Genomic DNA, 12,919 nt, shown 5'->3' with positions numbered 1-12,919 from the left:
TGGGTTGTTGAATGGGAACAAATCTCTGGCTTGTCATCTTAACCAAGATGAAAAAGGGCTCATCCAGACAGACTTTCCTGTATTGGTTCCACTCTGCCACTTTCTGGAGACCTGAAAACTGAAGATTATCCAGGCAACTGTATGAGAGATTAGAAAAATATTAGGCCATAGCATTCCTTTTTAATTTGAAAACCTTCAAGCATAGACTTCTCGGAAATGTAAGGAAGACCAAATCTTTATTCCTATGTAACAGTCATTCACATATTTACAGACAGTAGTAGGCATCAGCGTAGCGGTACTGCTTTGATATAATCTATACACATGATTAACGCAGTACCACTTAATATATAATCTAAACCTGCCACATTGAAACATGTTCAAACTGTACAATCAATCAAGTTTGATCTGCAGCCATGGAAAAATAGGAAAGAAAACATTATTTGGGGGTCATACATAAAACTTTCACAATAATGTCTCGAACACACAATTAGGAAACAAATAAAATTTCTGGCAGAGAGGATAGGTACAGCATCAACACATGTCTGAATTGGAGAGGATCTGGTCAATAAAAATGTGCAATTACTTTAAATTGTATCATAGACCTTACTCTTTGCATTTTATTGTTTATAAAAAAATCTGTTTAAAGTAAAGCTGAAAGAATGTTAAAAGTACCAAAATATTGCAGAGAGAGCTTAAGTAGCGACAACCAAGAACAAAAAATTCATATTTCTGGTTCACTCATGGAGTTGAAACCCAGTCCCCCTGGCGGAGCTGCATCACAGAGCACAGTCCCCCTGGTAGAGCAGCATCCTAGAGCGTAGTACACCTGGCGGAACTTCAGTGGCCAGTGCTAAAGTCTCGGAGAAAGCTTGTTTCCGTGGTTCCCTGGGCATTGTCGTTCTTAAGGTGTGCATTGGAGTTAAAGGGCTCCCAAAATTAGAGAATTTCCAATGACCATCTTTGGCTCAATTTTCTCTCATTGAATGTGTTGAGGATCACATGGTTCTTGTCATATTGTTGGCCACCTGAAAGATATATGGAAATGAGTAAAATATATGTGTCTGTACTGTTGAAAAATGTTGTCATGTTCTTGTTTTTTAGTTTCCAGTGATACATTTATGAACCAGTAGGGGGTGCTACTACAGTACAGTTCACAGAGGCTACAGGTCACAGAACCAATGAGCTGAAGACTCATTAGTCATTTAGTCAGCGTTATCAGATAAAAAAGTTTTTGTCTTTACAAATCAAACAATCATCTTGAATCAATTACGACAACAAATGTTTGTCTCTGACTGAAATGTTCCTGACTGAAGTAACTACAGTAATGTATCCCACTAAGAACCACAGAATGCTGTCTGTACAACAAAGAAAAATGGAAACCAAAGCCAATTTGATTGAACAACCAAGAGATGCTGACCTTTGACCTCCATGACCAGTTCTGGCTTCAGGTGGCACCGCACCAGGCCGTCGTGGGTGAGGTCCCACAGCTGGTTGTCCTTGCCACGCTCGGCCGACACAGACAGACGGCTGCCTGCCATCAGCATGCTGCCGGTGGTCTCCAGACAGCAGTCCTCCAGCAGCTGCACAGGAGAGCCCACCCATTACTAACATTACCATTTACTATAGAGCTACCAGCTGCATGAGAGAGCCCACCCATTACTAACATTACCATTTACTATAGAGCTACCAGCTGCATGAGAGAGCCCACCCATTACTAACATTACCATTTACTATAGAGCTACCAGCTGCACAGGAGAGCCCACCCATTACTAACATTACCATTTACTATAGAGCTACCAGCTGCACAGGAGAGCCCACACATTACTAACATTACCATTTACTATAGAGCTACCAGCTGCACAGGAGAGCCCACACATTACTAACATTACCATTTACTATAGAGCTACCAGCTGCACAGGAGAGCCCACCCATTACTAACATTACCATTTACTATAGAGCTACCAGCTGCACAGGAGAGCCCACACATTACTAACATTACCATTTACTATAGAGCTACCAGCTGCACAGGAGAGCCCACCCATTACTAACATTACCATTTACTATAGAGCTACCAGCTGCACAGGAGAGCCCACACATTACTAACATTACCATTTACTATAGAGCTACCAGCTGCACAGGAGAGCCCACCCATTACTGACATTACCATTTACTATAGAGCTACCAGCTGCACAGGAGAGCCCACCCATTGCTAACATTACCATTTACTATAGAGCTACCAGCTGCATGAGAAAGCCCACACATTACTAACATTACCATTTACTATAGAGCTACCAGCTGCATGAGAGAGCCCATACATGACTAACATTACCATTTACTATAGAGCTACCAGCTGCATGAGAGAGCCCATACATTACTAACATTACCATTTACTATAGAGCTACCAGCTGCACAGGAGAGCCCACCCATTACTAACATTACCATTTACTATAGAGCTACCAGCTGCATGAGAGAGCCCACACATTACTAACATTACAATTTACTATAGAGCTACCAGCTGCATGAGAGAGCCCATACATTACCATTAGTAATGTATGGGCTCTCCTGTGCAGCCGATAGTTCTATAGTAAATTGTAATTTACTATTTACTATAAAACCTGCTGTACTTCTATAGTAAATAGAAGTTTACTATTTACTATAGAACCTGCTGTAGTTCTATAGTAAATAGTCATTTACTATTTACTATAGAATCTGCTGTAGTTATATAGTAGAACTACCTGCTACACGGGAGATCATATTTTAGTAATATTAAAGTGTGTAGAATGTAGTAGCATCTAACGGTGAGGTGGCAGATTGCAACCAGCTGAACTCCCCCTCCCCTCCCAACGACTACGGTGGCCTGCACAGGCCTATTTTGTGTAAGGTACCAGTAGGTATTGCGAAAATATTTTTTTGTCAACGACAGCATCTAGTAGCAAAGTGTCAACTGACACGATTCCTTCCATGGTCATATCTTTTATGTTAGTGCCCTTTCACATTGCACGTAATTCTTTATTGCTTTAATGGTAGTCAATTAAATAATACAAGTCATGGCGTCAATATCCCCTCCATATTCATTAACAACCCATTAACACTTTCTGTTTGTCTACAACTTCCTACTGCCAGCTAATATTTTCTTAACCTCATTAATCACTCAAACACACACACACACGCACGCACACGCACACACACACACACACACACACAGTGGTAGCTAGAACCAAGCCACATATAAACCCCTTGATTTACATGAATAGGTACATAACAATAGCCTTGCACCTGCTGTTTCTCCATCAAATCCCAGTCAGTGGTTTCAGTTTGTATTTCTGACTAGATTGGTGACGCAAATTCGAAAGCAAGTTAAGCTATTGGAAATCATTCTTTTAGCGATGGGTCGATTTAGATTAGCACTCGACTAATTTCTTTTATAATAATAAAGAGATGAAGAGTCATCTAGCGGATGAAGAGCCATCTGGTGTCCAAAAATGACATATTATATCTTTAAATATTGTTATATTTTACATTTTTGTTTACTACTATCAATTTCAAATGTCGATCATCTCGCAGAGCAGAGCGATTGTACAACAGAAACAGCGTCCCCTCCGGCGAGGCTCCACCGAGGCCTGTGAGTGTGAAGGTGAGTGTGAAGGTGAGGTTGATGGTGAGTGTGAAGGTGAGTGTGAAGGTGAGCGTGAAGGTGAGTGTGAAGGTGAGTGTGAAGGTGAGTGTGAAGGTGAGTGTGAAGGTGAGTGTGAAGGTGAGTGTGAAGGTGAGTGTGAAGGTGAGTGTGAAGGTGAGTGTGAAGGTGAGCGTGAAGGTGAGCGTGAAGGTGAGCGTGAAGGTGAGTGTGAAGGTGAGCGTGAAGGTGAGTGTGAAGGTGAGGTTGATGGTGAGTGTGAAGGTGAGTGTGAAGGTGAGTGTGAAGGTGAGTGTGAAGGTGAGTGACCTTGCAGGTGAGCTGGCCGTGCTGGTAGAGCCAGAGCTGCTCGGCGCCGCCGCCCTCCTCCAGCGCCTGCAGCCTCATCAGCTGGATGTCGTCCAGGCTGCCCGTCAGCGTCACCACGCAGCCCGACTCCCGGCTCCGCAGGCGGAAGTACAGCTGCCTCTGGTGGGTGGGACCACACACACAGACAGCAGCACACCATCAGAGTCAGCCACAGCGGGCTAGCGATAGCACTGGCTTGACCCACACACAGCCTGCTGAGGCTTGTTCGAAGAGCCTTGGGACTGGGAGGGGACATGAACCCATGGAGGGGATGGAATTCTGTATATAAGCCCGTAGTGCAAAGGTTCTGTATATGCAACACATTTACTTCAGTCGGCCTAGGTCATTCGAGTTACGAAGCAATATCCTTTTTATGGTACTTGCTATTATTCCTGTCTCTCAACAGACAATACTGGGCAGTGATGCAATTTCTTTTGTTGTTCATGTAATTTATAAAGCATTACATTATTCAGAAAAATGGACATACAATTAAACTGACCTCTTGTTTACATAAATAAACAAAAACGTAACATCTGGAGTCAACAAACTATAAAAGACGTTACTACTACCAGGCTGGTCTATTCCATGCCCAGTGGTTAATGCGGGGTTCAAAAACCAAACAGCAGCCCCGGTTTGATAGTTACCTGAAGTAACGGCCGCAGAGACCCCACTTGCTTCCAGCCACTGAAGCCGCGCCAGTCCCCGATCTCATTGGGCTGCACCAGGATCTGCCGGCCGCGGTAGTTCCCCCCCTCGTACAACACCCACCTGTGGAGAGCACCATGACCATCACGCTCCTCCACGTTTGGATTCCAGTCACATTCAAAACGACAAGGCATGTACATATTTGTGCGCGTGTATGACGCATATTTATAATGGTTAAATTGAAAGCAGAGCAAATGCTGAACGGTTCGAGTGGCATTTTATGTCCTGAAGGTCAACCATCAAAATATGTAGAGTCATTGTAAAGTCAATAATAATAATAGAATAATAATAATGTATTAATGTACCGCTTTTCTTAATGCTAAAAGACCCATTACAACATTGAGTACTAGAGTTCAAAACAATCGAAACATTTGAATAAAAACATATGCTAAAACATTGAAATCAGCCGTTACGTACATTCCTCCGCCCACCGCTACGGAGCGCATGAGTGAATCCAGGCCCATCTGCCGCAGGTTGACCACGCCGCTGGTCAGGGCGACCCGGCGACCCCTACAGCCCAGCTTGCTGAACAGAGTGACCGAGGGCAGGGATAACTCCTGGACAGACAGACAGGGAGGCGGACGAAGAGGAGGACGATGAGGAACGGGACGACCAAAGGGTGATCGGACATTCCATACGTGTGACAGTTCACTCGCTCACTCAATGAAACATGCGCTTATCACTGTCATTCCTTCACGTTCACTCCTCCTATTCATGTCTTCTTTCCATTGCAACCGCAAGGCATTCTGGGACTTGCAGGCTTATAAGCATTGGTACAACAGAAAATGCATCTCAAAGCAATATTGAACCAACGTGATACAAATTCAATGTATTTATTTTTCCTTCATAGAACCCTCAGGACAGAACAACATTTTTAAACTTCATAGTGTTCGAATTTGAGCGGATTACATGTCCCCTGTCCTTGCTCTCAGCCCTATGGGATTTATTTGTCAAATTTGAATGTTTTCAAATCGATGTGAAATCGATTTGTTCCCTTAACCTTTAAGCCCCCCCCCCACACACACACACACACACATGCACACACAAACACAGAAGACCCAGAAGCACTCACATGTCCCGTGATCTGCATGGAGCGGATGGTGGTGTCCCTGGCCAGGTAGCCCATAGCCTCGGGACTCGGGTACTCCCCCTCCTCCAGAACATACATGTCCTCGGAGAACTCGGCTCCCTCGTAGGCTACCCAACTGATGAAGACACACACACGCACGCACACAGACACACACACGCAAACGCATGCACACACACATGCACACAAACAGAGACAATCAAAACAGGGAATGAGTTAACCTAGCAATTGTTAGTGCTCTGCCCTGGTTTCTATAAACATCATTACTGTAGCGACAGCGATAGAGAGTTGTAACTCTTTATTCTAACCAATATGCTTATTGCTTATTTCAACGTAAATGTAATCAAAAGGGGACAAAACTCAAATTGATAGTACTTCATAATAGTAATGATGTCTTTTTTCATCACGAATTTAAAATAAATCGTCCTCAATTGAGTGTGTTTGAAGCAAAGCAAGCAGTTTATTTTACCTGCCAGCCTTCACCCTACAGGATCTTGGTATGAAGTCTTCGTCCAAGGCCCCCACACTGTCTTCTAAGACCACTTCCCTTCCCTGAAAGTCCTCCTCTGAATAGAGATGCACCTGTAACACACATACACACCCACACAAACACACACACACACACACACACACGCGTACACACAAACACACACACACACACACACACACACACACACACACAAAAGCACAGATGTACAAACAATATTGGGATGGATCAGGAAAACTTGGCATCCACAGGAAATGAAAGATGTTTACAATTTCTAGGAATCAATCACCCAATTGGTTGAGCAAAACTCACCTTGAACTTGCTCGCTACTGAAAAGTCGTTCTGAAATAGCGAGACGCAAACCATTAAAAATATTGAATGATATGAATACTCAATCAATTTAATATGTAATGAATTAGCGACACTTTACTTATTAATACAGCACTAATGAGTCGAGTGCAATGATTACAACCTCCCACCGTCTAATGCGGGGATTGAACCCAGGACCCCATGGGCTAGGAGGGACGTACCCCTGAGACACTAAACTGTTAACAGCCTCTACATCATTCCCATAGAGTCTTCCTACCTGGAAAGCGGGCTGTATGGACCCGATCCTGAAGGCCTGTGCTCCCCAGTCCTCATGGCTTCCATACAGGCCTTTCTCCAGCACATACACCTCCCCGCTGAAGGCTGCCTTCTCAAAGGCCACCCACCTGCCGGGACACACACACACATATGCACGCATGCACACATACACACACACATATATGCACAGACGCACGCACACACACACACACACACACACACGCACACGCACACACGCACACACACAAACACATAAAGACGCGCACACATGCACGCAGACATGTATACACACACACATCCACACACACACACAGACACACACACAAGGACACATAATCAAGGAGGTGTAGAAGAATCACACTTTTTGCCAAAAGTGTGATTTAATTACAAACTTGTGTGTAAACGTACACGATTAAAATGTTAAACAGAACTCAGAGAGTTTGCATCTTGTTTAAAGGTTGGATTTTTTTGTGTACACAGCAGTGATTCGAGGATGGTGGAACGATGGTCTAAAACTAAAATGGTGAAATAAGTTTTTTACGTAATAGATTGCAGTTTTCAAAGCTGACTGGCTGGCCTGTCTAAAATGCCCACAATCCTAGAAAGTTCATTTGCAAATAAATGTTAAAACTGGTTCCCACCCTTACAGTGGAAACAGCCTCCTGTATTAGTAAGTCTGCACCATTCTTTGCCCGGAGGTCTAGCGGTGTAAGCCAGTGAAACCCACTGGGGCCGGGTGACTTTTGATGCCTTTTTACATAAAAGAAATCCTTGCACTAAGAAATATTTTGTTGAAATCACTGTGTGTAGATTACAAGACTTTTGTCGCACCGTTTGTTCATGTGTACCTGAAGACAGGGTGTGGCACTCTGCATATTTGCGTTTGTGGGCTGGCTGTAAAGACGCAACTTGGACACACACATGGCCAAAATCAAAGACAAAGGCATGTCTATAAACCTGCGCATAAGGTAGACGTTGGCATGAGAACTTTGCCCTTATGATCACAGGTAAAACATGATATCGCCGTGTTGATGTCGCCTGCGACCACATCACTGGTTGTTAACCACCCTTTGGGACTACATTTGGGACTTCAGACGGATCATAACTTACACTCCTCCCAGCACGTTGATGGACTGGGTCTTAGTACCAAAGTTTGTGCTTTCCATGGCGATGACGGGGTCCAGCAGGTCTACTTTGACCCCACGTTCCCCGAAGTCCATTTCACTGCATAGTTTGATGTGCGGTGACAGGAAGTCCTGAAGAAACGAAAAGAGTCAGAAAATGACGCTAGTCAGGGGATCGGCAAACCAACTTGTGCTCTTTTCTATCAGAAAAAAGCAAATGCAAATCACTCAAAATATCCTGTGATTTATCAACTGCTAAGCAAAGAAAGGCTGATAAACTCAACCATATTCACTTAATTACTTTACTACTATTTACACTAGTACCATAACTCTTTTATTGTAACTCCTCTGTTCCTCCTATGTAGATAAGCCTGCCTTGTCTTTCATCTTTTATTGCTCAGAGCTAATCTGTGTCTGACAGTGTATTGGATTAACTGAACTCTTTGATAAATACTCCATGAGGTTCATCTCCAGGACGTTGTCTTACAGTGACGATGGGCCTCAGGGAGAGCAGGCCGTCCTCCGACCCGCCCCAGTCACTGACATGAGGGTACTCGCCCTCCTCCAGGATGTACTGGCGGCCCTCCAGGTCTGCCTCGTCATAGCCCACCCACCTGGGAGGGAGGGAACCACCGGAGGAGCTTCAGGTTTAGGGCAGAATGCAGTCTACAGAACACTAAATACACACCTCTACCAGTATTAGTATGAAGAGTTTGAAACCGCCATTGTGATGCCAAGGAGAGTCATGTTAGGACAATATTTAAACTATTTATACAGTGAAATAATTGTATTTTTAATTTGGGACAGAGGGTAATGTATTTTGAAAACAGGAGGGTAATGTATTGATGAATGTATTAAAGAATTAATTAAGATTAGATTTGTTTATTTGTTCTTTTTTTTACGTTCCACCCATATCATTTGTGGTCATGACATCCTCTCATAGGAATTCAGCAATAAGCAAATACTTGTAGGGCATTGACTTTACCAATACAAAAGCACTCACAGGCCAGCCAGGATCTTCAGGGAGCCCACCGAAGACAGGGCCCTCCTCTCTCCCCCGTCTCCATCGCCCTCCTTTGGTTCTCCCTCCTCTGGTTTTTGCTCCTCCGGCTCTGCGTCTCCTGCTAGCAGGTCGTACGCCTCTCTGTCCAGCTCCAGGCATCCCCCCTCGAATCCAGGCTTCTCAAAGACCAGGGCCTGAACAGGGACCAGAGCGTGTTAACGAAGGGGCCCTAAAAGTATGCTACATTACCTGAGACAGTGTGCGTGTGTTTGCTTGTTTGTGTGTAAGTTCTTGCGTGCATACAGATATGCATTTTTGTGTATGAGTGTGTGTGAGGGAGAGAAGTGTGTTTGCCTAAGGGGTTGACCTTGGGTAGAACGCCAGCCATTCTTAATGGCTTTTTAAGTGCCAGTTACAGGGCACAACCTTAATGGAAGTATTTCCCACCTTTCTGTCAGTTCAATGTAGTACATGAGCTAGTCCCCAAACTCCAAATAGATTTCAGAGAGCAGCTGTCTCAGCAGGCAATGCCTGCATGCACTTAAGAAAATGCCATTGAACAAGCTACATTCAAATTATTTATACAAGCAATATTAACTAGTTGGTCATATGGATAAGATCACAGTTAGGAATATAATGACAGCTTCTCTTTCTTTCAGCATCTGTCATTAAAAGTGACTTAACTACGATTATTACTATCTATTTCTTGATATCGCTATTTCTTATATTTCTTAACAAATGCCCAAATGTAACCAAAGCCTCTGGAAAGGTAATCTTGACAGTGCGTCATGTTTCCACCTAATCGTTTAGCCTGAAGGCATAACTAGATCCCGCAGCAGTTGACACTCATAACTGGGTTCAGTGTGACGCAATAGATGAGCAATGATTATGAAATCAAAAGCTCTTTATGTTGCAAATCAACTCATTGTCAATTATGTTTATATTTTAAAATCTATTTAGATACAAGGACTACTTTCCCTTGGGCTACTACTGGACCCTGTACTGTGTGTTGCAAATTTGGTTTCATTTGAATTGTTGAGACCTCATTAGATATTAGTATCGTCATTAGTATAAGTATCTACATCACTACTTCACATTTGTACTTTTTTCAAACTGACCTTGACTTCCTTGGGGTGTTCCACCTTTATCGGGCCCTGTGAGAAACAATAACATGATTTGTGAGTCAACAATAATAATAAAACATTTACATGTAGTACAGTCCTCATTACGGCCTCAAAAATTGCAAAAGAAAAAACGTTCAATTCTTAATTTACTCATATGTATTATTTCTGTTGTTTCATTTGGTTCTGTGCTTATCATGTATTTGTTAATACATGATGTATTAGGTGTATGTATGTATGTATGTATGTATGTATGTATGTATGTATGTATGTATGTATGCATGCATGCATGCATGCATGCATGTATGTATGTATGTATGTATGTATGTATGTATGTATGTATGTATGTATGTACTGTATGTGGTGGATGTAATACATTGTGTAACCTAACATAGTGGTGTTTTTTGTGTTACCATGCGCAGGGCCCTCATAGAGCCGATGAAGGGCTGGTCGAAGCCCCAGACCTGTGGACAGGCATACTCCCCAGGCTCCAGCACCGCAACCATGCCTTCGAAGCCGATGTCACTGTACACCAACCACCTGTTGGATGGGTAAGAGAAAACACCCAGTTTTAAGCAACATTATTGACCATAATGAATTATCTTGGTATATTATATTTGTTCTGTTAGAATATATGTGTGTGTGTGTGTGTGTGTGTGTGTGTGTGTGTGTGTGTGTGTGTGTGTGTGTGTGTGTGTATTTATTAATTATTCCGAAACCCTACCAGAGAGCTGTAAAAAAAAAATCTGCCTCTAGAAAACGAAGGAAGGTGCTAATTACTCTGGCTCTTCGCACCAGGAGAAAGCCATAAACCAAGTAACACAGAGGCAAAACAGAATAGCAGTTCACATTCTGTGGCTCTCCCTGGCACAAGCCTGCATTTTGAATGTCGTACTGGTGTAAGGAAAAATCCTGCTAGCTGGCTTTCACACTTTTTCGATACTTCTTTTGAATATTGCAGACAGAATAAACAGAATAAAAATATGTATTCTTAATGACTTTTTACTTTAGCTTATCCATTCACACTGTAATTAGCATAACCTCTCTCTATTGACTACAACACAGTATTCAATGTTTGAAGGTGAACCCGCATTGGGTTTATCCCCAGACGCTCACTCCCTGGTCCCTTCTATCAATATCAGTGGTGCTGTTTCAGGAGAACTTACACCCCGGACTGGACCTTGATGGAGCCTGTGGTGGGCGGTCTGCCGAAGGAGCCCAGCTCTACAGTGTCGTCGCAGAAGGACGTCATCAGGCCCATCCCGTTGACCTCGGCGAACATGTCGATGCGGGGTATGCTGTAGTCCTGTCAAATAGGGACGGAAATGCTTTTTGAAATGTGGCTTCGTTAATGATACTTTAGGATCATATTTAAATATCTTTTAATAACTTAGCTTTAAAGGAAAAAAAATGTCTACACAATTATTGCATGTTGTACATCCTTACACTTAAAAATAGTAATTATCATTGTGTAGCGTCTTATCCTAGCTCTCTTTGTTGTATACGGGGAATGGGTTAACCATTAATTGTTAGTGCTTAGCACTTGGTTCTATGAACCTCAATACTGTACCGACAGCGATATATCGTTTCTCTTTCTTCGGACAAATGTCCTTATTGCACTTAATAAGTCCCTTAATGCCCTCAATTAATTGTTATTATTTCTACATCACAAAAAAGACTACAACAATTGCAGAACCTTTAGTGGCCCAGGGGAAAGTAGACAGAAACTACGTGAACGAAAAAAAGCATGGACATGCACTCACCCTAACAACCAGGCGAATAGATCCTATCACCATGGGAGCAGTCGGAATGGGTTGGCCCCCGGGATCGAGCGGCATGGGGGTTTCCTCCTCGGTCCACATGTTCACTAGGTGATCTGTGGGGCCTTCCTCCAGAGCAATGGTGCGGCCCAGGAACCCAGGCTTTTCATACAGCATCCAGCTTTTTAAAACAAAGATAGGCAGGAAATGGAACGCTGTCTTCAAAGCACATTTTGCCAAAGGGCCTGCTCAAACCTGCATTGAATTTCATTCATTATTTTGGTTGTACACAGAGCTAATCCGGATGTTTGACTATAGATCATGCAGGTAACTTTCCACTTCGAAACCACGCAGCAGGAATGTGAAACTACAGAAAACATGGTGGCACTTCCTACCATCCTCGTGTAACTTTGACGGAGATGATGGGCGACAGGGCCATGGCGGTGGCGTCCTCCTGGTCACAGAGGAGCTCGTAGGCCTGCCCTCCGAACTCCTCAAGCTCATGGATGACAATCTGAACCAGGAAGCATTGATATTGATATAATATACAACAACAATATATTGAGTATCACTATTGGTGAATGAAAAAGCCATTGGATTCCTACCTTTCCGGGTCTTTTGTGGAACCCTCGTGCTTCAAAAGGTTTCTAAAACGTAAACAGGGAACATTTAAATTAGCTTCAGCTGGAGTTCTTGGTTTTAATATTTGTTTTTGTTCTACTTAAAAACAAGAATGTTCACAACATTAGGGCTAACAACGTGGTACAGATTAGATTTCCGACAGGCAAACATGAAAAAGCCTTTTGCACAGGCATGCTTTATTTTAATGTGTCTAGATCTAATCTATACTTAGGGAAGTTGGGATTTCTAGGGCTAGCAACATGATTTTTTCATCTGTCTTCACATGCAAGAGTTTGTAACGCAGGTAAGCTTGGAATGTTAGTGTCTTCTAAAACAAGCAATCAGTTCTGTTGATAGGGGACTGGCAAGGTAATATCTCCAATGTTCTACAGGTGAGGACAACTTTACAGCCTCTAACACGTCAAAACCCATTCACCTACAAGA

General features: G+C 43.1%; 1 protein-coding gene across 1 annotated transcript in view; it reads right to left on the bottom strand.

Moving 5' to 3' along the window:
• Nucleotides 1–222: 222 nt before the first annotated feature.
• crybg1a (crystallin beta-gamma domain containing 1a) overlaps nt 223–12,919 on the bottom strand; it is a gene marked incomplete at its 5' end in the record, with an annotated part of 42,379 nt that continues 29,682 nt past the window's right edge. The window contains 18 exons of the mRNA XM_079752292.1: nt 223–1,025; nt 1,418–1,580; nt 3,944–4,102; nt 4,627–4,750; nt 5,105–5,244; nt 5,760–5,892; nt 6,244–6,356; nt 6,574–6,603; nt 6,848–6,974; nt 7,957–8,102; nt 8,458–8,584; nt 8,974–9,167; nt 10,092–10,127; nt 10,508–10,634; nt 11,261–11,400; nt 11,858–12,035; nt 12,250–12,368; nt 12,460–12,501. Coding sequence (XP_079608418.1) covers nt 937–1,025; nt 1,418–1,580; nt 3,944–4,102; nt 4,627–4,750; nt 5,105–5,244; nt 5,760–5,892; nt 6,244–6,356; nt 6,574–6,603; nt 6,848–6,974; nt 7,957–8,102; nt 8,458–8,584; nt 8,974–9,167; nt 10,092–10,127; nt 10,508–10,634; nt 11,261–11,400; nt 11,858–12,035; nt 12,250–12,368; nt 12,460–12,501 — 2,187 coding nt within the window. The 3' untranslated portion in view covers nt 223–936. The remainder of the gene's footprint in view (nt 1,026–1,417; nt 1,581–3,943; nt 4,103–4,626; nt 4,751–5,104; nt 5,245–5,759; nt 5,893–6,243; nt 6,357–6,573; nt 6,604–6,847; nt 6,975–7,956; nt 8,103–8,457; nt 8,585–8,973; nt 9,168–10,091; nt 10,128–10,507; nt 10,635–11,260; nt 11,401–11,857; nt 12,036–12,249; nt 12,369–12,459; nt 12,502–12,919) is intronic.

This window comes from Pollachius pollachius (assembly GCF_949987615.1).
Source record: "Pollachius pollachius genome assembly, chromosome: 15".
NCBI lineage: Eukaryota > Metazoa > Chordata > Actinopteri > Gadiformes > Gadidae > Pollachius > Pollachius pollachius.
Note: the sequence above shows the minus strand (reverse complement) of the source record. Positions and strands in the feature narration are given on the sequence as shown.